General features: G+C 42.7%; 1 protein-coding gene across 1 annotated transcript in view; it reads left to right on the forward strand.

Annotated features, from left to right (window-relative positions):
• The first annotated feature begins 8828 nt into the window (after positions 1-8828).
• Positions 8829-21384, forward strand: part of Yipf4 (Yip1 domain family member 4) — a 34239-nt gene continuing 21683 nt past the window's right edge. The window contains exon 1 of the mRNA XM_008849044.3: positions 8829-9149. Within this exon, the coding sequence (XP_008847266.1) occupies positions 9071-9149 (79 nt within the window). The 5' untranslated portion in view covers positions 8829-9070. The remainder of the gene's footprint in view (positions 9150-21384) is intronic.

Raw genomic sequence — 21384 nt, forward strand, 5'->3', positions numbered from 1 at the left:
CCTGTTGGGAGCCTCTGTTATGCAAAGTCGAAGCCCCTTCACACCGGACAGCTCATGCAGCTCGGGATCATGTGCTGCGGGCTCCTTTCGTAAGCAGGGTGTCTTCCTGGCATCTTTCCTGTCTCTCCTTTTGAAGTGTCGGCCACAAATGCCATAACATAAACATGGCCTTTGTCTCTGAAAGATACCATGCCTTCCTGTGATTTTTCCTAGCAGACAGCAGGCTGGCAGAAACCCACTTCCATATGTAAATAGAATGCCTCACAAAGCATCTAACAGCCAAAGCTTTTACCACTACCCCAACGGTATAAATGTCTTAGTTTTCTCTTAATAGTCAGAGAATTGGGCTGCAGAGAGCTGGGTCGCAGAAAGCTGGGACACAGAGAGTTGGGTCTCAGAGAATAAAGCTGTAACACAGACTAAGCCAAGTCTTGAGTCTTGTGTCACTACAGGCGGCCCAATCTCTCTGGGGGGCGCACTCCCTCGTTACCAACTCGTGGACATACTAGCTTTTGCTGTCCCCGTACTTCTTCCCGTGAGGCCCAAGTGGCCAGTGGACCTCGCATCCTGAGGAAAAGTACATGGGTGGAAAGGGACAGGATTCGGCAGAACAACGCTTCTGCAGCAGAGAAGCTCCAGAGACACAGGACCCGGGCCGCCGGGAAAAGCCTGCAGGGCACCCGCTGCCACAGCCAGAGACGCCTGTGGCCAGACCCACCAGCGACTAGCCAGGAGCGGCGAGAGCCGCCGGGAAAAGCCTGCAGGGCACCCGCTGCCACGGCCAGAGATGCCTGTGGCCAGACCCACCAGCGACTAGCCAGGTGTGGCGGGGGAGTGCCATTCTGGAAGTGCTCCCAGAGAGAAAGCACGCACGCCCCATAACATGGCAGCTACAAACTGTCCTTAACTCCAGTTCCAGGGGAATCCAAAACCTTTTGACCTCCATGGCATTGCACGACATGGGTGCACTCACTCACAGGCAGGCAATACACTCATACACATAAAATAAGAATAATAAATAAAATAATAATAAATAATAAATAAAAAAACAAAAAACAAACTAAAAAGGAAGAGAGAAATAAAGAAAGAGGGGAAAAGAAAAGGAAAGAAAGACTCAAACTGAGTGTGATGGTTCATGCCTGTACTCTCAATATTTGGGAGGCTGGAGCAGGAGGCTTGCCATGAGTGAATGGCCATTCCTAGGCTACAAGGTGAGTTAGTGAGACCATGTTTAAAATAGGAAAGAGGGGATGGAGAGATGGCTCAGCAGTTAAAAGAACTTGTTGCTTTTACACAGGACCTGGGTTCAGTTCCCAGCACCCACATGACAACGTAATCATCCATAACCACTTCCATAGGATCTGGCACCCTCTTGTTTCTTGAGGGCACTGTACACATGTGGTGCACTTACATACATGCAGACAAAACACTCATACACATAAAATAAAAATAAATAAAATATTTAAAATAAAATAAGAAGGAAAGAAAAAAGGAAGATTCATTACTCAATAGGAGCTAGAGAACAAAAAGTAATGGAATATCTTCAATGTGCTGAGGAAAAATCACCCTTGATCCATAATTGTATCCCTTGCACAAATATCTTCTAAAAACCTGCAAAATAAATATCTGAGTGGCATGGAACATGTCTGCAATTCCAGAAGGCAGAGATGGATGATGGATGGATGAATCCTTGGGACTTGCTGTCCTGTGAGCCCCCCTCCCCCACATCCTAGCAATAAAAGATTTGTAGCTGGGTGTGGTGGTGCACACCTTTAATCCCAGTACTCATAAAATGGAGGCCAGCCTGGTTTACATAGGGAGTTCCAGACCAGGTGAGGCTATAGGGAGACACTGTCTCAAACAAAACAAAACAAAACAAAACAAAACAAAAACAGAAATGAGAGATTGCACAGTGGTAAAGAGCACTGGCTGCTCTTGCAGAGGACCCGGGTTCCATTCCCAGCACCCATGTAGTGACTAACAACCACCCTTAACTCTAGTTCCAGGGGATCTGACACCCTCTTCCAGCTTCCATGGGCACTGGAAAACATGGGTGCACTTACACACATGCAGGCAAAACATTCATACACATAAAATAAAAACAAATTAAAAATTATAGATATTGGGCTGGAGGGATGGCTTAGTGGTTAAGAACATTGGCTGTTCTTGCAGAAGACCCGGGTTCGAATCCCAGCACCCACATGGCAGCTAACAACTGTCCGTAACTCCAGTTCCAGGGGATCCAACAGTCTCTTCTGTCCTCCACAGGCATTGCACGACAAGGGTGCACTTACTTACATGCAGGTGATACATGCATATATATAAAATAAAATAATAAATAAAATATTTTAAAAATTACAGATACAGCAGATAGATTTAGTACCAATAGACCCCAAATAGGGAAACCCTCAATGTCTACTTGAGGCAGAAGGAGATGAAAACTTGAATATGAAAAATAAGGGAACAAAGTTAGTCTAAAGTTTTCAAATACAAATATTTACTTTGCAAAACAGAATATCACTCTAGAGGGTACAAAAGAAACATGAGTCAAAAGTAACTATTGGCAGCTGGCGGCTACTGGGTAAGGAAAAGTCAGTTTTCTTTAAGGGTGTGATGCCAGATAGATTGATCAGGCTCAGGTAGATAGACCCACACTGATAGGCATATATATATATATATATACATATATATGTTTATATATGTATGTATATATATGTATGAAGAGAGAGAGAGAGCCTGGTCCCCTGCTAAGAGTCTCACCCTTAAATGAAACTGAATCTCGGTCTAAATATGATCAAAATATATTGTATGAAATTCGCAAAAAAGTAAACTATATATCAATAATATGTTCTAAGTCATTTTCAGGTTTGCCAAAGTTAGTGTTCAAGAGAGTAAAAGAGAAAATAATGTAAGGAGACAAGGAAATGAAATTAAGGCGGCAATACAAATAGCACAATAGAAGATGCAAAGAATAAATGCGCCAGTGGTGACAGCAAATATAAACACCTCAGTCAATTTTAAGAGGCTAAAGTTTTAAAAAGACTAATATTATACTAGAAAATTTTTTTTAAAAAAACCTAGACTATAAAGATACCAAATAAAACCAGATTACAGCTTGGTGTGGTGGTGCATGCCTTTAATCCCAGCACTTGAGAGGCAGAGGCATAGGCAGGCAGAGCTCTCTGAGATTGAAGCCAGCCTGGTTTACATAGTGAGTTCAAGGTCATCTGGGGCTACAAGGAGACCCTGTCTCAAAAAAAAGAAACCCAACTTTCCCCCAAAAAAGTTGGACTCCTATCTTACTTAAAATTTCAACTCATAGCCAAGCATGGTGGCACAGGCTGGCCTCCCAGAACTTCAGAGATAGAGGAAAGAGGATCGGGAATACAAGGCCAGCCTTGGTTACATATTGAGTTATAGGTCAGCTTGTGTTAAAGCCTTGTCTCAAAATTAAAACAAAAAACAAAACAAAACAAAAATCACCTCACATCTCATCCCACTCCTTTGTGGGCCAATTTGTCCTAGATAGCTTTTTAGTTGGAGTTCCTAAATATTTCATTTTATTTTTTAAAATTTATTTATTTTTATTTTATGTGTATGAGTGTTTTGCCTGCATGTATATAAGCGTAATGCCCACAGAGATAAGAGGAGGGTGTCAGCTTCCCTGGAACTGGAGTTACCAACAGTTGTTAGCCACCATGTGGGTACTGGGAACTGAACCCAGGTTCTCTGCAAGAGCAACTAGTGCTCTTAACCACTGAGTCATCTCTCCAGCCCTGGCAAGTGTTTCATTCTTGCACTCCTCTCTCTCAGCACATTCTTCCTGGGTAATCTCACCATACTCAAAGATGCAATTCTGTGTCTGTGCATGGCATTAGTAACTCTTATAATAAATGTCTTACCCCCAACAATCTGTCTGTGTCTCTTTGAACCCTGCACCTGAGACTTTTCATAATGGGGTCTATTAATGCCATGGGAAAAAAGGACAGACAAAAGGATAGTATGGCTGGGGCTCTAAGGAAATTTCAGATTCTAGTGCCAGAGACAGATATCATGGCAGAATTCTGAAGAGAGGACTCAGACACTTGTGGCAGAGAAGAGGTCCCTACTTATAGCTCTCTGAGAAAGGAGGGGTTCCACAACATAAGCCTCCAACCAGACTCTCAGATTCCCTGACAGGAGGTAAGGAAGGAGGTGGGGACCAGAATGTGTGACCACCAATACTCCCTTTGATGGATTTCTCCCAGGTGAGAAATCCCAGCACCTAGGGGTCTGTTAGCTAGAGACTCACAGACAATTCTCCCTGAGATGCCTGTTAATATCTGTAAGACTGCCTGAACAGCAGTCTGATCTGGATTTTATCATTAGAGTATTGACCAACATGAACTGTTTACTGTCATGATACATCTCTAATTCAGAATTTTTATTTTGTCTTTTTGAGACAGGGTCTCCCTGTAGCTCCAGCTGACCTCGAGAGGAGAGCTGCTGCAGGTACTGTGGCCTGAACAGCAGTCTGATCTGGATTTTATCATTAGAGTATTGACCAACATGAACTGTTTACTGTCATGATACATCTTTAATTCAGAATTTTTATTTTGTCTTTTTGAGACAGGGTCTCCCTGTAGCTCCAGCTGACCTGGAACTCACTATGTAGACAAGGCTGGCCTCAAACTCAGAGATCCGCCTGCCTCTGCCTCCAAAGTACTGGGATTAAAGGTGTGTGCCACCATGCCCAGCTTCTAATTCAGAATTGTTATCGTGAGCACTGCGTGCTTGTGAGTTAATAACTGGACATATTTTTTAACTTATTATGCTCAATACTTTTCCATCTTAGCAGACCTATTCTTTTTCTATTTCTACACTTAAAAAAAAGATTTTTAGCCGGGAGTGGTGGCACATGCCTTTAATTCCAGCACTCGGGAGGCAGAGGCAGGCGGATCTCTGTGAGTTCAAGGCCAACCTCATCTACATAGTGAGTTCCAGGCCAGCTGGAGTTACAGGGAGACCCTGTCTTAAAACAAAACAAACAAAAATATTTTTAATTTGTACAGGTGTGCGCGTGCATGCGTGTGTGTGTGTGTGTGTGTGTATGTGTGTGTGTGTCTGATGTGTGTGAGGGTGCCCTCAGGAACCAGAAGAAGTCATCAGATTCTTTGGAGCTGGAGTCACAGGCAGTTGTGAGCCACCTGACATGGATCCTGGGAACTAGACTCAGGTCCTATGATAAAGCAGAAAGTTCTCTTACCTGCTGAGCTATCTCTCTACCCTTATTTTTTCCACATTTAGCAGCATTTTCAAGCAGCCAAGCAAGAACCATGAAAGAGACCATGGAGGTAGCTCAGTTGGTAGAGTGTTTGGTTAGCATTCACTAAGTATAGGGTTTAATCCCCATCTCTGCATGAATCAGATGTGGTGGTACATGCCTGTAATGCCATTACTGGGAAGATGGATGTAGGAAGATCAGAAGATCAAGGTCATCCTTAGGAACATACAGACTATGAGGTTATATGAGATCCTGCCTTGAAAAAAAAAAGAATATCCAGAGAAGAGAAAATGAAACATGAAAATATCCTATATCCTAAGCACCTCTTCATTCTCAATATCTTGCAGTTTATAATTAATTATGAGTTCTAACCTTAACATCTCATTTATTTCCTCTTTCTTATCTCTAGAGCTATAACTCTAGTTCAAGAATTATGTACATATCCTTGAGAGGCAGAGGCAGGCAGATCTCTGTGAGTTCCAGAGCAAACTGGTCTATATAGAGTTCCAGGCTAGCCAGAGCTACATTGTAAGCTACCTCAAAAAGAAATATGAGCTACCTCAAAAAGAAATATGTTGGGGGCTGAAGAGATGGCTCAGCAACTAAGGCTGTTCTTGCAGAGCACTCAGATTTGGTTCCCAGAAACCACGTGGTGGCAAACTCCAGTTCCAGGGGACTGAACGCCCTTTTCTAGCATCTGTGGGCATTGCATGATATAGGTGCACTTACATACATGCAGGTAAAACACTCATAAACATAAAATATAAATAATTTTTACATGATGTACATATCTACAAAAATCCTCATACAAGTCACAACCTCCAAATCAAGATATTCTCAATATGTCTATTTTTATTAATAATTCTTTTAAGCTGGGTGTGATGGTGCACGCCTTTAATCCCAGCACTTGGGAGGCAGAGGCAGGCGGACCTCTGTGAGTTCAAGGCCAGCCTGGTCTACATAGTGAGTTCCAGGACAGCTGGGGCTACAGGGAGACCTTGTCTCAAAAAGACCAATAATAATAATAATTCTTTTAAAATATTTTATTTTTATTTATGTGTGTATAAGCATATGCATGCTGGTGTCTACAAGGACCAGAAGAGGGTACTGGATCTCCTGGAACTGGAATTACAGACAGATGTGAGCCAACACACATGGGTGCTGAGAATTAACGCAGGTCCTCTGAAAGAACAGCAAGTGCTCTTACCCACTGAGCCATCTCTCCAGCTATTAAGTAATAATTCTAAAAGGACTATCACTCCATTGTACAAAAAAAACCCAAACCCAAACCAAAACACCTAAACACTACAGATTACCCTACAAGGTATTTAATAATCTTTTTTAAAAAACCCGATTTATGAGATCTCCTCTTCAGCCATCCCTTCCCATGAAACCTAAACTGAAAGAAAACTCCATGACTTTTATTTTCCCAAGTCCAGTAAATTATCTCTGTAATGTTGACCCAGGATGCAACACACATCTCCCTACTTCTCTGCCTGTAAATTTCTATTCATCCTTTAATTACCAACTTATTCCCTCCTGTGAGAAAACTAGCCCAAATTCCACCTGAAATTTTAGGGGGTGCAACTTTCCTTTGCTTCATTACTGATCCATTTTGTATCACTCCAAGTGTGTTTCATTATATGCCCTCTGGACTTCTCCAAAATGGAAGCCACATTGATATAGCTTGGATATTAAATTTAATTATATTTATTTGAACACTTCAAAATGTAGGCAAGCTAATACACTTTGGGAAGTTTATCGGGACAGGGAACAAGCACCTGACAAGAAATTAGTGGGGGCTTAGGTACCATCTTAATTGTAACTGTTATGGTACCAAATGGAGCCCCCTAAATTGTAATAGCCAAAGTAACTTCATTTTGTATAAAGCAGCCACTTTAGACTTCAAAAGTTAGAAAAATTGCCAGCTTCAAGGTTAAGTGCCTGAACTTAGTTGCTTCCGCTTAGAAGAGTATTTTCTTTGGAGTAGCTGACCTTGGATTTCCCAGACATAATAGCTACACTTAATCAGAACGTGCCTTACTGCCAAGGTCTCTATACCTCATTAGGAGAACTAATACAAGTTTGCTTTGGTTTCAGTAGTTTGCTTATCTTCTAACTTGGGTATATTGACCATATTCAGGACCACCTGGCATTAGTCATGTGTGATTAAATTCTTATGGTATTTGTAGTTTTTGTTATAGGACAGAGTTTGTAAAAAATCACCAACACCACTTTAAGAAAAGTAGCAAGGTAAATTTTAATTTTCGACCGGCCGGGCTGTCTATCTCGGGAGTAGAAGCAGCCCTGATGATTGTTAAGTCAGAGTTTTTATAGGATTACAGAATTATTATTAAAACAGGACATTTGTGAACCAATCAGGTTTGTACAACATAGCAGAATTTTGACTCTATTAATCAACAACCAATCATTATACAGACAAGTGATACAGTCATAAACTTGGCATCAAATTTTGTGACCTTAAAACTAGCCAACTGCTTTAGCCATAACAAGTAAAATAAGACAGTCAAGGTAAATAACTTCTAGGTGGTCATACAATAACAGGATAACAAGGGTGGTCTTGTGCCCTGTGTCAGGGTGACCCAAGAGAGCAAGCAGGTTACAGAAGCGAAAATAAGCTGGTTAGTAAAAATATAATATCTGGAATTAGCACATTCCATGATTCATGGTGAGGGCAATTTTCAAAGGCCCAAGGTTGCCCCCCTTTTCCTTTTGGTGTGGAGCAAAGTTGCTGCTGAAATGGCTCTGAACAAAATGGAGTAACTTAGGGAAGTTTGCTGAGCCAGTTCAGTTTTTGCCTTTAAAATCTAGTTCCACCCTAGGGGCGTGGGTCCTAAATCTGACTAGGGGACCACAGACGGCTACAGCTCTAAATAAATCTGACCAATTAAAATTTGAACTGAGTCTGATGGTCTTTTTCCCAGTGTTTCCAAGCTCAGTAATATAATACCTCATCCTCTCTGGTCTATTGCTTTCCTTATAAAAGAATGTGGGTAGAATACATTTCTAGTCTCTGGGTGGCAACTTACATCTTACCTGTTTTACTACAACTATTCTCCAATCCAGCACCCTTCATTCAACAGGTGAGGAAACTAAAGCTCTGACAGGATGCATAACTTAAGTCAAGATTCTACACAGAGTAAAGGCAGCAGAATCTTGGGGCCATATGAGAGGCTGAAACCTTGAAACCTAAGTATTTTTTGTTTCATGTTTTCGGTTTTTTGAGACGTCTCATTTTGTGGTCCTGGCTGACATGAATTCATGGCAATCCTCCTGCTTCATCCTCCAGACTTCTGGCAGTACAGGCGTGAGCCACCACAGTCTAAACTGCAAAAATCATTTTCTCAAAAAACGGAGACACTCTATAAAGAAAAGCTAAAGCTAAAAAGGGGGAAGGGAGGTTGGATTAAGCAGCCACAGGGGGAACAGAGATATCAGAGTGAACTTCCTGTCCTGGGGACACTTCCGGCATCAACAATAGAACGAACCAATCAGAACATTCCTACGGCAGCCAATGGGAGAGCAGATTACAAAGAGCCAATCCGGGCGGCGCTGTCACTGTTATGGTCCTGTCAGGGCGCCGGAGTCCTGGTGTTTGGGCGCTCGCCACCCGTTGGACTTCGGTGCGGCTGCGTCGGGGGGCCGCTGGGTGGACAGGCTTGCGCGTCGCCGCCCTCACTCCAGCTGTCGCCTCCCGGCTCACAGGCCGCCTGGTAGCGCTAGTGTGCGTGTAGCCACCGAGGCCTGGGCCCAGCCGCTCCTCAGGCACAGCCTCGGGCCGGCGGGATGCAGCCACCCGGCCCGCCCCCGGCCTATGCGCCCGCCAACGGGGACTTCACCTTTGTCTCTTCCGCGGACGCGGAAGGTAAGGCGGGGCGGTGAGGCGCGGGGAGTGTCCACCGGGCGTTCCCCCAGGCCCCGGGTGGCCGGGGAGGGGGCGGGGTGCCGGCCCAGGAAGCTCGGCCTGCTGCTGCCGCTGCTCGCGGGCCTATTTGCAGGTGGACCCGTGCCTGCTCAGGGTTCTCTGAAATGACTCGTAGGTACTCAGAACAGCGGAGGGTGGAAGGAGAACAAAGTAGAGCTATGTTCCTCTGCTATTAATAGAACAGCCTTTTCCGCTGAGGTTACATTTGGCACGGTAAATAACTTCCGTCAAAGGATTCGTGGTCTTTATTGAATTTGACTTCTTGCCTGGATCCCTGTTTTCCACCCAGGCTGCAGTGTTTGACCACATTGTTGAGAGAAGTGGAGCTAGGTTCATTTGAAATTTCAGGAATCCGACTGAGTGGATAGCCTTTGCAGATTTTCTTATTCTTAAAAAGTTTTATTTTACTTTTTGTGTATGAATGTATGCCCGCATTGCATGTATGGGCACCACATGCATAAGTGGTGTTCCCAGAGGCCAGAAGAAGGCGTCGGATCCCTGAAACTAGAGTTACGGGCCCTTGTGGATGCTGGGAACTAATAAACTATAGCCCTCTGCAAGACGAGCAAGTGCTTTTAACCGTGGAGCCATTTCTCCAGCCCCTTGCTTGTACTGTTTTGAGCAAGTGATTGTGCTGGAAAGATTTCTCTCCTTCATAGGAACTGTTTTTCCTTCAGTTCAGTTCCTTGTAACCTGAATCATCTTCTGCTAGCAATTTTTGGATTTTACTTTTATTAACTTTATGTACTTTCCAAGGGCCAGAGTTAACTCACCAAGACAAAAAGTTAATTTAGCTTTAGAAATTTCAGTCTATTGTAGTGGCTCAGGCCTTTAGTCCCAGACCCTATTTCAAAAAGACCAAAACAAAACAAAAAGATATTTCAGTCTAGAGATGAACCTAGGTTTTTCCCCAACATATGAAGTATAGTTTGTTTCCCTCTTGGTTTTGTCCCCCTCCCCCCCTTTTTTTTTGTCATTGAGTTGTTTAAAAATAGTAATGGTTATCTTTTTTTTTGGTCTTTTGAGACATGGTCTCCCTGCTGGCCTGGAACTTGTTTTGTAGACCAGGTTGGCCTTAAACTCACAGAGATCTGCCTGCCTGTGTGTCCTGAGTGCTGGGACTAAAGTTGTGGGCCACCATTCCTGGCATGGTTACCATTTTTAAAGTATAAATTTAATCTGTCAGATAATGTAACAATACCATTTTTAAAAACTAGTAATAGACTGTAGTTGAGTTGTAGAATGAGAACAAAGGTGTGGGCAAATAGGATAAATATCATTAAGAGAGGGCTAGAGAGATGGCTCTGTGGTTAGGAGCACCAGCTGTTCTTACAGAAGACCCAGGTTTGAGTCTGAGCACCTACATTATGGTTAACAACTGTTCATAACTCCAGTTCCAGGGGATCTGATGCCCTTTTCTGTCTTCTATGGGCATTGCACAACATGGGTGCACTTACATACATGCAGACAATATACACATACACATAAAATAAAAATAATAAAATTAAAAAATATATATGATTAAGAGAGATGTTAAATCCTGTGTGGTGACTTACGACTGTAATCCCAGCACTTGGGTGATTGAGAAATGAGGATCACCACAGGTTCTACATGAGCCTGGGCTACAGAATAAACCTTGTCTCAAAAGAATGAAAGACTTGGACAGACTCTAGAAGGAATAGTATATACAAAACATCTGTAAGGGGCCAGTGAGACGGCTTAGTGGGTAAAGGCACCAAGCCTCATGGCCTGAGGTCCATTCCTCAGACCCACATGGTGGGAAGAGAAAACCGTCATCCAACAAGTTGACTTCTGATCTTCACAGGCAAACAAACCCACGCACCAATAAAATATAATAGTGTTTTTTTCTCTCTCTCTCTTTTTTTTTGAAACAGGATCTCCCTGTAGCCCTAGCTGTCCTGGAACTCACTAGGTAGACCAGGCTGGCCTCGAACTCACAGAAATCTGCCTGTCGCTGCCTCCCAAGTGCTGGGACTAAAGGCGTGTGCCACCATGCTTGGTGTAATAGTTCTCTTTTAATGACTAGACAGGACCGTGAAACTTAGCATTCATTTAGGATGATGTTCTGATTTAAATGTGAAATGTCCCCAATAGACTTGTGTTTGAACACTTGGTTCCAGGTGATGCTTTCTGGGAAAATTACGGAATTTTTAGGAGAGGGAACTGCACTGAAGGAAGTGGTCCCTGGGGGCAGACCTTGAGATCTTATAGCCCAGACTCAACCTCCCATTCTTCTCTGCTTCCTGACCATGGATGCAGTGTGATTAGCTGCCTCTTGCTCCTGCCACCATTCCTCTTTCACCATGATGGACTATATCTAGAATTTACTATAAGCCAAAATAAAACCATACAACAGGAAGAGTTACTAATACAGATGATATAACTAAAAATTTACAGAATTTATTGCCAGAGACTTGAGCAAAAATTGCAGTTCATTCATTCATTTATTTTATAAGGTCTTACTATGTAACCCCAGCTGGCATGTAGACTAGGCTGGTCCCAAACTCATAGAGATCCACCTGCTTCTGCCTCCTGAGTGCCAGGAGTAAAAGCAAGCACCACTCCACCTGAAAAAAAATCCCAATTCTTTTAGTAGCTACGTAACAATGGGCAAGTTATATAGATCCTGTAAGCTTCCATCGTATCCTTTATAAAAGAAAAAGCACACTTACAGAGATGGTGTGAGAATTATTATTATTATTTATTTTTATTTTTTGGCCTTTTTGAGACAGGGTCTCCCTGTAGCCCCAGCTGGCCTGGAACTTGCTGTGTAGACCAGGCTGGCCTAGAACTCACAAAGATCTGCATGCCTCTGCCCCAGAGAGTGCTGGGATTATCGGTGTGCACTACGACGGACCGACTGGCATTGCCATTCCTTTTTTTAATCCCCCTCCCCCAAGCCTGGGGTGGGGGAAGGCTAGTCAAGTGCTTAACCACTAAGCTATACTCTCAACCCTTATTTAAATTTTCAGTTTGAGACAGTCTCACTAAATTGCTCCTGCTAGCCTCTAATTCAGTATGTAGCCCAAGATGGCCTTGAACTTGTGGTCTTCCAGCCTTAGCTTCCAGAGTACCTGAGTAGCTAGATGCCATTACTTTATATCAAACAAATAACTAATACTGTTTCTGGTTTATATATTCAGAGCAGCATTGTTAGCATTACTTGGCACATAGTTATGCACAATCTCCCTTAATCATAATTTCTATCTTAACAAGGTCCTTGGGTGATTCATAAGCACATTAAGTTTGAGAAGTACTGGCTTAGAATATCATAAAAGATCAAAAGGGGAGAAAATTATTCCTAGCTAGAAGATGAGGGAACGCCAGGCAAGATGAGTCAGGTCTATAATTCCCACACTTGGGAGGCTGAGGCAGGAGAATTCGAGAGTTCATGGCTAACCTGGACTGCAGAGTAAGACTGTGTTTCAAACAAAATAAATCTGGAAAAATTTGCCAGACTTAACAAAACAAATGATGGTTTGTATATATAGGATGGTGGCTATACCCACATGTACAAAGGACTACAGGGGAATGCCCTGCCACCAAGAAATGATCAATAAGAAAGAGGTACAATTCTCAGTGCACATAATATGTGCTGTAAAAAGTATGTTACAGGGGGCTGGAGAGATGGCTCAGTGGTTAAGAGCACTGCTCTTGCAGAGGACCTGGATCTGTTCCCAGCACCCAAATGGCGGCTAACAACTGTCCTTAACTCCAATTCCAGGGGATCTAGTGCCCTCTTCTGGCCTCTGCAGACATTGTATGACATGGATGCACTTACATGCATTCAGGCAAAGCACACATAAAAAACTAAAAATAAATAAATTTTTAAAGAAGTATAGTACAGGACTCAGAATGTAGCTCAGTTGGTATCTTGCATGGGGCCCTGGGTTTAATCCCCAGCACTGCATAAACTAAGTATGGTGGCTAATGCCTTAATCCCAGCATTTGGGAGATGAGAGCAGGAGGATTAGAAGTTCAAAGTCATCTTTGTCTGTATGTCAAATTTGAGGCCAGCCTGGGCTACATGAGAATCTGTCTTTTTAAAAAAGCATAGAACAGAGGAGAGAGTGGTAACTGTAAGTTAATCAGTTCTATTGAAAAGGTAGAAGAGCTTCGCATAAGAACCATACAGTAAGCCAGGTGTGGCTCCATCTGTAATCCTAGTACTTGAGAGATTAATGCAGAAGGATAGCTGCTTTGAGGCTAGCCTGGCCTATATAGTGAGTTCAAGGTCAACTTGGAGCTATATAGTGAGGCCTATCTCAAATAACAGCAACAAAACCCATGCAAGTTCAATAACTGATGAAGTGGAAGCAATCTTTATTGTACACTTCTCGGTCTTTATATATCCCTAATAGAATCCTGGTTTAGAATGAGTTCCTTGGGCTTAGGAGTTGGCTTCACTGTTTAATATGTTGTCTACCACATAGTAGGAGTTTAGAAAGTGTTGATTAAATGAATGTGGTATTTGTTTGGGATAGGGTATATTAGTTACTTTTCTCATTGCTGTGATGAAATACTTGCCAAAAATAACTTAAGGAAGGGTTTGTTTGAGCTCACAGTTTAAGGGTATAGTCATCCATGGCAGGAAAGGCATGGCAGCAGGAACATGAGGCTTCTGGTCACATTGCCATCAGGAAGTAGAGTGGGATGAATGCTGGTACTTTGTTTGCTTTCTCTTTTTTTTATTCAGTCTAGGACCTCAGCTATGGAATGGTGCCACCCACATTTAGGGTAGATTTTCCCACCTCAGTTAAGCCTATATAGAAACTCCCTCACAGATATACCCAGAGATTTGTCTCTTAGGTGATTCTATATCCTGTCAAATTGACGGTATTAACCATCACAAATCTACCCCTTGTCAACTTGTCACCCAAACATCACTCTTAAGCTATGACTTTCCAGGGCTGGAGAGATGGCTCAGGGGTTAAGAGCACTGGCTATTCTTGCAGAAGACCCGAGTTTGATTCCCAGCACCACATGGTAGCTAACAACCACTGTAACTTCAGTTCCAGGGCATCAGATACCCTTTTCTGGCTTCCAAGGTCATTACACAACTGGGGTACATTTGCGTGCGTGCAGACACAACTTTCATATGCATTAAATAAAAATAAATAAAATTTAAAAACTATATGTAACTTTCCATCCCTTACTCCTAGACTCATGGCTATCTTATAATGCAAAATGTATTCAGTTCAACTTCAGAAGTCCCCATAGTCTTTAACAGGTCCAACACAGTTCAAAGTATTGTCTATTCTGAGACTCAGGCAGTCTCTTGACTGTGAGCCCCTATAACATTAAAAAACAAGGTATGAGCCGGGCGTGGTGGCGCACACCTGTAGTCCCAGCACTTGGGAGGCAGAAGCAGGCGGATCCCTGTGAGTTCAAGACCAGCCTGGTCTACATAGTGAGTTCCAGGACAGCTGGGGCTACAGGGAGACCCTGCTTCAAAAAGACAAAAAGATAAACAAAAAAACAAGGTATGTAGCTGGTGTGGCAGTGCACACTTTTAATCCCAGCACTCCAGAGGCAGAGCCGGGTGGATCTCTGAGAGTTCAAGGCCAGCCTGGTCTACATAGTGAGTTCCAGGCCAGTTGGAGCTACAGGAAAATTCTGTCTCAAAAAAAAAAAAAAAACCTAAAAAAAAAAAGTTATGTATTTCCAACATACAGTGACACAGAGTAAACATTCCCATTCTAGAAGAAAAGAATCAGGAATCAGCATAGCAAGGACTGATTAGACCAAAACAAAACCAAATTCCAGCAGGAAAAACACCAAATCTTCCAGTTACTTGGTCTAACATTTGGGGCTCATATCGTAATCATTTGAACTTTAAAAGACTTGGGTAGCCCCACCCTTCCAGCTTTGCCATCTGCAGCACACAGAGCCTCTCTATAGGACCAGCTCTATTCCATGCCTTTAGCTTTCTTCAGTGGACATCCCAAGGTATCTCCAGCATTCATTGCAACCTAGGCTTTACCTTTCAGCTTTATGTAGTGGCCCCTTAGGGCCTCCTTTCAGGGGATCTGACCCTGTTACACATTGTCTGGCTTCTGGCTTCTGGAACCTTAGCTGAAGCCTCTACGACCCAGTCATTCTTACGTCTTTCATGCCTATAAAACCAATACCACATGGATCTTGCTGCCAAATTCTGCTTCCAACCCCAAATGTAGCTAACCCCTTTGGACCACTGTAACATTGGCCTCTATGTTACTTCCAGGCTGACCCTGAGGAAATACTTCCCTGGGTGGTTGTTTTCAAGAAGGAAACCGCTCACAGTTTAGACTCTTTTCTGTCAAATGAATTTGGAGCTGGGAATGTACTTAGTTGGTAGAGTACTGGCCTAACATGCCAGAGGCTCTGGGTTTGGTCCCCAGCAGTGCCTTAAACTGGGCGGTGACTGACACACAGGCCTGTAATCCCAGCACTCCAGAGGTGAAAGCAGGATGATCAGGTGTTCAAGGCCATCCTCAGCCTCAGTCAGTTCCTGGCCAACCTTTGCTACCTGAGACCCTATCTTAAATTAATTTGGAGCCTTCAGCAGGTAGGGTCTTGCCTTTAGGGAGCCTTTCTCATTGTCCCAGGGCTGAGCTGAAAGTTTCTCTTTTAATGGTGGCTAATCTCTTTAACAGTTATAGCTGATTATTACTTGCTTCATCTACAGTTTTTTTTAATGTGTATGAGTGTATTGCCTACATTTATGTAAGTGTACCAATGTCAGACAATGGCCACAGAGATCAGAAGAGGCCATCGGATCCCCTGGAACTGGAGTTACGGATGGTTGTTAGCTGACATGTGGGTGCTAGGATTCAAAGCTGGTTCCTCTGCAAGGTCAGTCAGTGCTCTTAACCACTGAGCATCTCTCTAGCCTTTATCTACAGTTTACATGTTTTTCATACTCTTTTTGCTACACTTGTTGTGTGCTCTTACTGTAGACCTGGATAAGAGGGGTTAAGCAGTAATCCAGGACAGCTTGAATTGAGATTCCCACCACAAAACGATTAGACTTCAATTTTTTTTTTAATTTATTATTTTATTTTAGTCTTTTTGAGACAGAGTCTCTCTATAACCCCGGCTGTCCTGGAACTCACTATGTAGACCAGGCTGGCCTCAAACTCACAGAGATCCGCCTGCCTTTGCCTCCGGAGTGCTGGGATTAAAGGCCACCATGCCCAGCTTATTTTTATTTTTTAACGCATGTGCATTGGGGGAGATGAGCAGAGTATGTGCCTATGAGACCAGAGGCATTGGGTTCCCCAGGAGGTGGAATTATAGGCTTTTGTTGTAAGTTGCCAGTTGTGGTTGCTGGACATTGAATTCAGTCCTCTGCAAGAACAAGTGCTCTTAACTGATGAGCCATCTCTCCAGCCTGTATTTATTCTTGAAGAATTTCATGCATTACACAATGTATTGTGATTGTATTCATCCTCCATGTCCCCAAACACCTCCCTCTCACAACTTCATTCACATTTCCCTGCTGCATTCAGTTAGTATTGCCTGAATGCACATGGGTGTGGTCCTCCCACAGTGGCTCCAAGGTAGTGGTGTATACTGAGGAATCAGAGAATGTTTCTTACTTTTTAAAGATTCAAGTTCAGGGCTACCCTTGAACACATAGCAAGTACCGGGCCAGCCAGGGCTATAGAATGAGACTCGATGGATGGATGGATGGATGGATGGATGGATGGATGGATGGATGGATAAATTGTCAAAAATAAAAAGCTTTCCTATTTAAAAAAATATATCCATATGACATTACTGTTGACTAACTTGTTGACATGTTATACTTCCACTGTTAGTCTTATTGGAGATACCTTCATAATAGTGAAATATGATATGTAATATATAATACGTGAAAGATGTATTCTTTCATAGTTGAAAGCTGAAAAGTTTTTAGTCAAACTTTCTTTAGGGAAAAAAAAGGTAATTAAGGCTGACATGGTGGTGCATGCCTATAGTCTCAGCATTTAGGAAGCAGAGGCAGGCAAATCTGTCAGATCCAGGCCAGCCTGGTCTACATAGCAAGTTCCAGGCCAGCTGGGGCTACAGGGAGACCCTGTCTCAAAGAGACCAAAAAATAAAAATAAAAAATAAATATGAACAAACAAAAAGTAACCAAGGTTTCCTTCTGCAATGAAGTTTTTTCCCCAAGAGTATTTCCTGTCATGTGGATCTCAGTTCCCTACACCATCCCTGTCTGGTGGTGTTGCCCCACCCCCTTGCCCCATGGGGCCTTGCTGTGTTGTCCAGGCATTGTCTAAAATTTGGGGGCTTGAACAGTTCTTCTGTGTTAGCCTCCTAAGTAGCTAGAATCACAGGAATACACTGGCTTGTTTACTTTTAAATCAATTTGTAGTTATGATCATCTTTACATTTTTTTCCAAATGACAAAAATTATAGTAAAGGATTAAGTTAAAAATAGCATTTTATCACCAAGATACCTATTTCCAGAGTTGACAGCCAAGCTAGATAGAAGCTGTGCTCTTTAGGGTAATTCTGGATCTTTTTCTTTCTTTGACATTACTGTTGATTAATTTGTTGACATGTTATACTACCGATGTTTTGGACTTTCCTGAAGCAGTAGGGGCTGGTGTCGACCCTGCTATTGGCATCTTTGTGTCTCTCCTGCTCTGCAAGAGAAGATGGCAGGATAGATTTTATACAGCAAGGGGCCTTTTGAGGCACTGGCAGCTGTATTATGACACACACATTCTTTAGCACAACATTCCTTAGCTCTGTAATTTATGTATCTTGTTTTTTGTTGTTTTTTTTTTATTTAAGGGGTTTGAATGTAATCCTTTCAAGAGGCTGTGAAATAGTTGTTAAAGTCCTTTCTAACTTCATAATTGCAAAACCTCTAAGGTCATTGCTGTGGCTTCCTAGTCTAAATCTTCCTCTAGTTAAATCAAGAAAAAAAAATTCTTTATACCTACTAGAATAGGAATTTTGGTTAAATGCCACCTATTTCAATATCAAATTAAGACAAAGCAAAAAGTACATATTTTTGTAGTACTGGGCATTGAATGTAGGGCCCCTCACACATGCTAGGTTATCCAGTCCCCCAGAAACTAATTTTGAAGGGCTGGATATTGAGGCATTGGATTGGGCCCAGCAGATAGTGCTTGCCTAACATGCATGAGCCCATGAGTTCTATCCACAACAGCCCATAAGCTGGATGTATGCTTGAAATCCCAGTATTGGAAGGAAGAGACAGGAAGATAGTAATTCAGGCTTGCCCTTGACTGTATAGAAAGTTTGAGGCTAGCCTGGGCTACAATGAGACCCAGTTACACACACACACAAAAAGGTAATTTTGAAAGAATATTTTGGAAGCATATACAAAGACTATTTTTAAACTTTTGGTAGGGAATAATGGCGAATACAAAATTACTTCCATTTTTTTATCTATACTGAGTGAAATCCCTTATTAAAACTGGAAAAGCTGCTGGGCATGGTGGCACATGCCTTTAATCCCAACACTTGGGAGGCAGAGGCAGGTGGATCTTTGTGAGTTCAAGGCCAGCCTGGTCTACATAGTGAGTTCCAGGACAGTTGGGGCTACAAGGAGACCCTGTCTCAAAAAGACAACAACAACAACAAACTGTAAAAGCTTAGTATGGGCTGGTGAGATGGCTCAGCAGGTTAAGGTATGTGCCTCCAAAACTGCCAACCTGAGTTCAATATCTGGGTCCCACATGGTGAAAGGAGAGAACCCTGCCCTCTGACCCCCACATGTGTGCTGTAGCATTTGCTTGTACACACAATGAATGAATGAATGTTTTAAAAAATAAAAGCTGGGTATGGTGACATGCCTGTGATGTCAGTGCCTAGGAGGCTGAGGCAGGAGGATTGCTGCAAGTTCAGGCCAGCCCAGGTTGCATAGGAAGACTGTCTCAAAAAAAAGCAACAACAACAAAAAAAAACCTAAACCTGTGGCTAGAGAGATGGCTCAGCAGTTAAGAGCTCTTGTTGCACTTGCAGAGGACATGGATTCCTTTCCAGCACCTACATGGTGGCCAACAACTGTCCTAAGACTCCAGTCCAGGACTCCAATGTCCTCTTCTGGTCCCCAGGGGAATTGCATGTATGTAGTGGGCAAAACACTCATACACATAAAATAAAAATAAATACATTTAAAAAAACTAAAGATAAAAAACCAGGATATAGCTCAGTGGTAGAACATTGGCCTAGCATGTGAGGCCCTGGGTTCAGCCTCCAGCACTGCAACAAGAAACCAAAACCTTTTTAGAATCAGAAATTATTACCCTGGAAAGAACTTTTAATAGGAAAATAGGGCCCAGAAGACATAAATGATTTACTGTCTAGCTTAGTAGTTAAGGTAAGACTTAGCTACGTAATATAAACTTTGGAGTTGTCAAAAACCAGGATATGACTCATAATTGAGCCACTTGAAGCTTAAGCCAAATATTAATGAGTTCCTAACAGCTGGAGTAGATTTAGAGTACTGTAGAGAATAAGCTCCTAATAGTATATGCGAAGTACCTGGGGTTTTTGTTTGTTTTGGTTTATTAAGGAAGCTAACTTTAATACCAAGTGGAAGCTGGCATGGTGGTGCATGCCTTTAATCCCACCACTCAGGAGCCAGAAGCAGGTGGATCTCTGTGAGTTTGAGGTCAGCCTGGTCTACATAGTGAGTTCCAGGACAACTGGGTCTACAGGGAGACCCTGTCTCAAAAAAAAAAAAAAAGAATCCAAGTGGAGATGATACCCAGGTAAGGAGATCTATTCTATGTTACTCTGCTGGTTTGGTGTCCCCAATGTTATTTTTTGTTCTGTTTTTGTTGTTGTTGTTGTTGTTGTTGTTGTTGTTGTTGTTGTTGTTTTCTGTTTTGAGACAGGATCTCCCTTTAGCCTCCACTGGCCTAGAACTAGCCTTGTAGACCAGGCTGGCCTCAACCTCACAGAGATTCACTTGCTTCTGCCTCCTGAATGCTGGGATTAAAGATGGGCAAGATTTACTTTTTTTTTTTTTTTTAATAATGTGTATGAGCATATTGCCTGCATGTATGTGAGTGCACCCATGTCGTGCAATGCTGCCAAGGTCAGAAGAGGGCTTTGGATTCCCCTGGGACTGGAGTTAAGGATGGTTCATAGCCGCCATGTGGGTGCTGGGAATCAAAGCCCAGTCAGTGCGCTTAACCACTGAGCCATCTCTCCAGCCCAAGATTTACTTTTTTAATGTGGGTAATAATCTCTTTACGTCCTATCTGCCCCAACCTGAAAAGATAACACAAAAACTCCAAATCTAACACAGGCATGGTTGCTCACTCTTGTAGCCCCAGTACTCTTGAAACCGAGGCAGAAAGCTTTCCATGATTTTCAGGCCAGCCTGGGCCACAGTGTGATATCCTGTATCAAGCAAAACAAACTCACAATCTGTTATTTATTTTTGCCAAAACTAACGATGAATGATGGCACTATACATAGTGTTTGATGACATAACAAAGAGTTCTTACTAATATTTGTTCACAAACAATATGTGAAGCACTTAGCATCGATATTTGATGATTTAAGGGGAAGAATACATGAATAATAACATGAAAAAATGGTGAAAATAACCCAGCTCTTTTCTACCAATTCATGTCTGAAAGTTTGTGTGTATACAGACATAGTGCCTCTGCAAAGGATTTTCTTTGTTCTGAGGCATATAATATATATAATAATAAAGAGAGTCCAAAGTTATATCATTTAAAAATATAGCTTTCATGCCAGGCATGGTGGCAGATGCCTGTAGTTCCAGCACTTGGGAGGCAGAGGCAGGTAGATTTCTGGGTTCAAGGCCAGCCTGTCTACATAGTGAGCTCCAGGCCAGCTGGGGCTATAGAGAGACCCTGTTTCAAAAAAAAAATCTATTTAGGGTCAATAGAATGTCTCAGTGGGTAAAGGTACTGGCTGCCAAAGTGTGACAGGTATGTATGTGTATGTCTTGGTTTGTTTCTTCATTGCTATGACAAAACACTCTGACCACTACCAACTTGGGGAGGAAAGGGTTTATTTAGCTTACAACTCCCAGGTTGCAGTTCATCAGGGAGCCCAAGGTAGGAACTCAGGGCAGGAACCTGAAAGCAGGAGCTGGAGCACTGGTTTGCTCCCCTGGCCCCTGCTCAGCCTGCTCTCTTATCCAACACAG

The sequence above is a fragment of the Nannospalax galili genome, unplaced genomic scaffold, assembly GCF_000622305.1.
Source record: "Nannospalax galili isolate Female #2095 unplaced genomic scaffold, S.galili_v1.0 scaffold344, whole genome shotgun sequence".
Classification (NCBI taxonomy): domain Eukaryota; kingdom Metazoa; phylum Chordata; class Mammalia; order Rodentia; family Spalacidae; genus Nannospalax; species Nannospalax galili.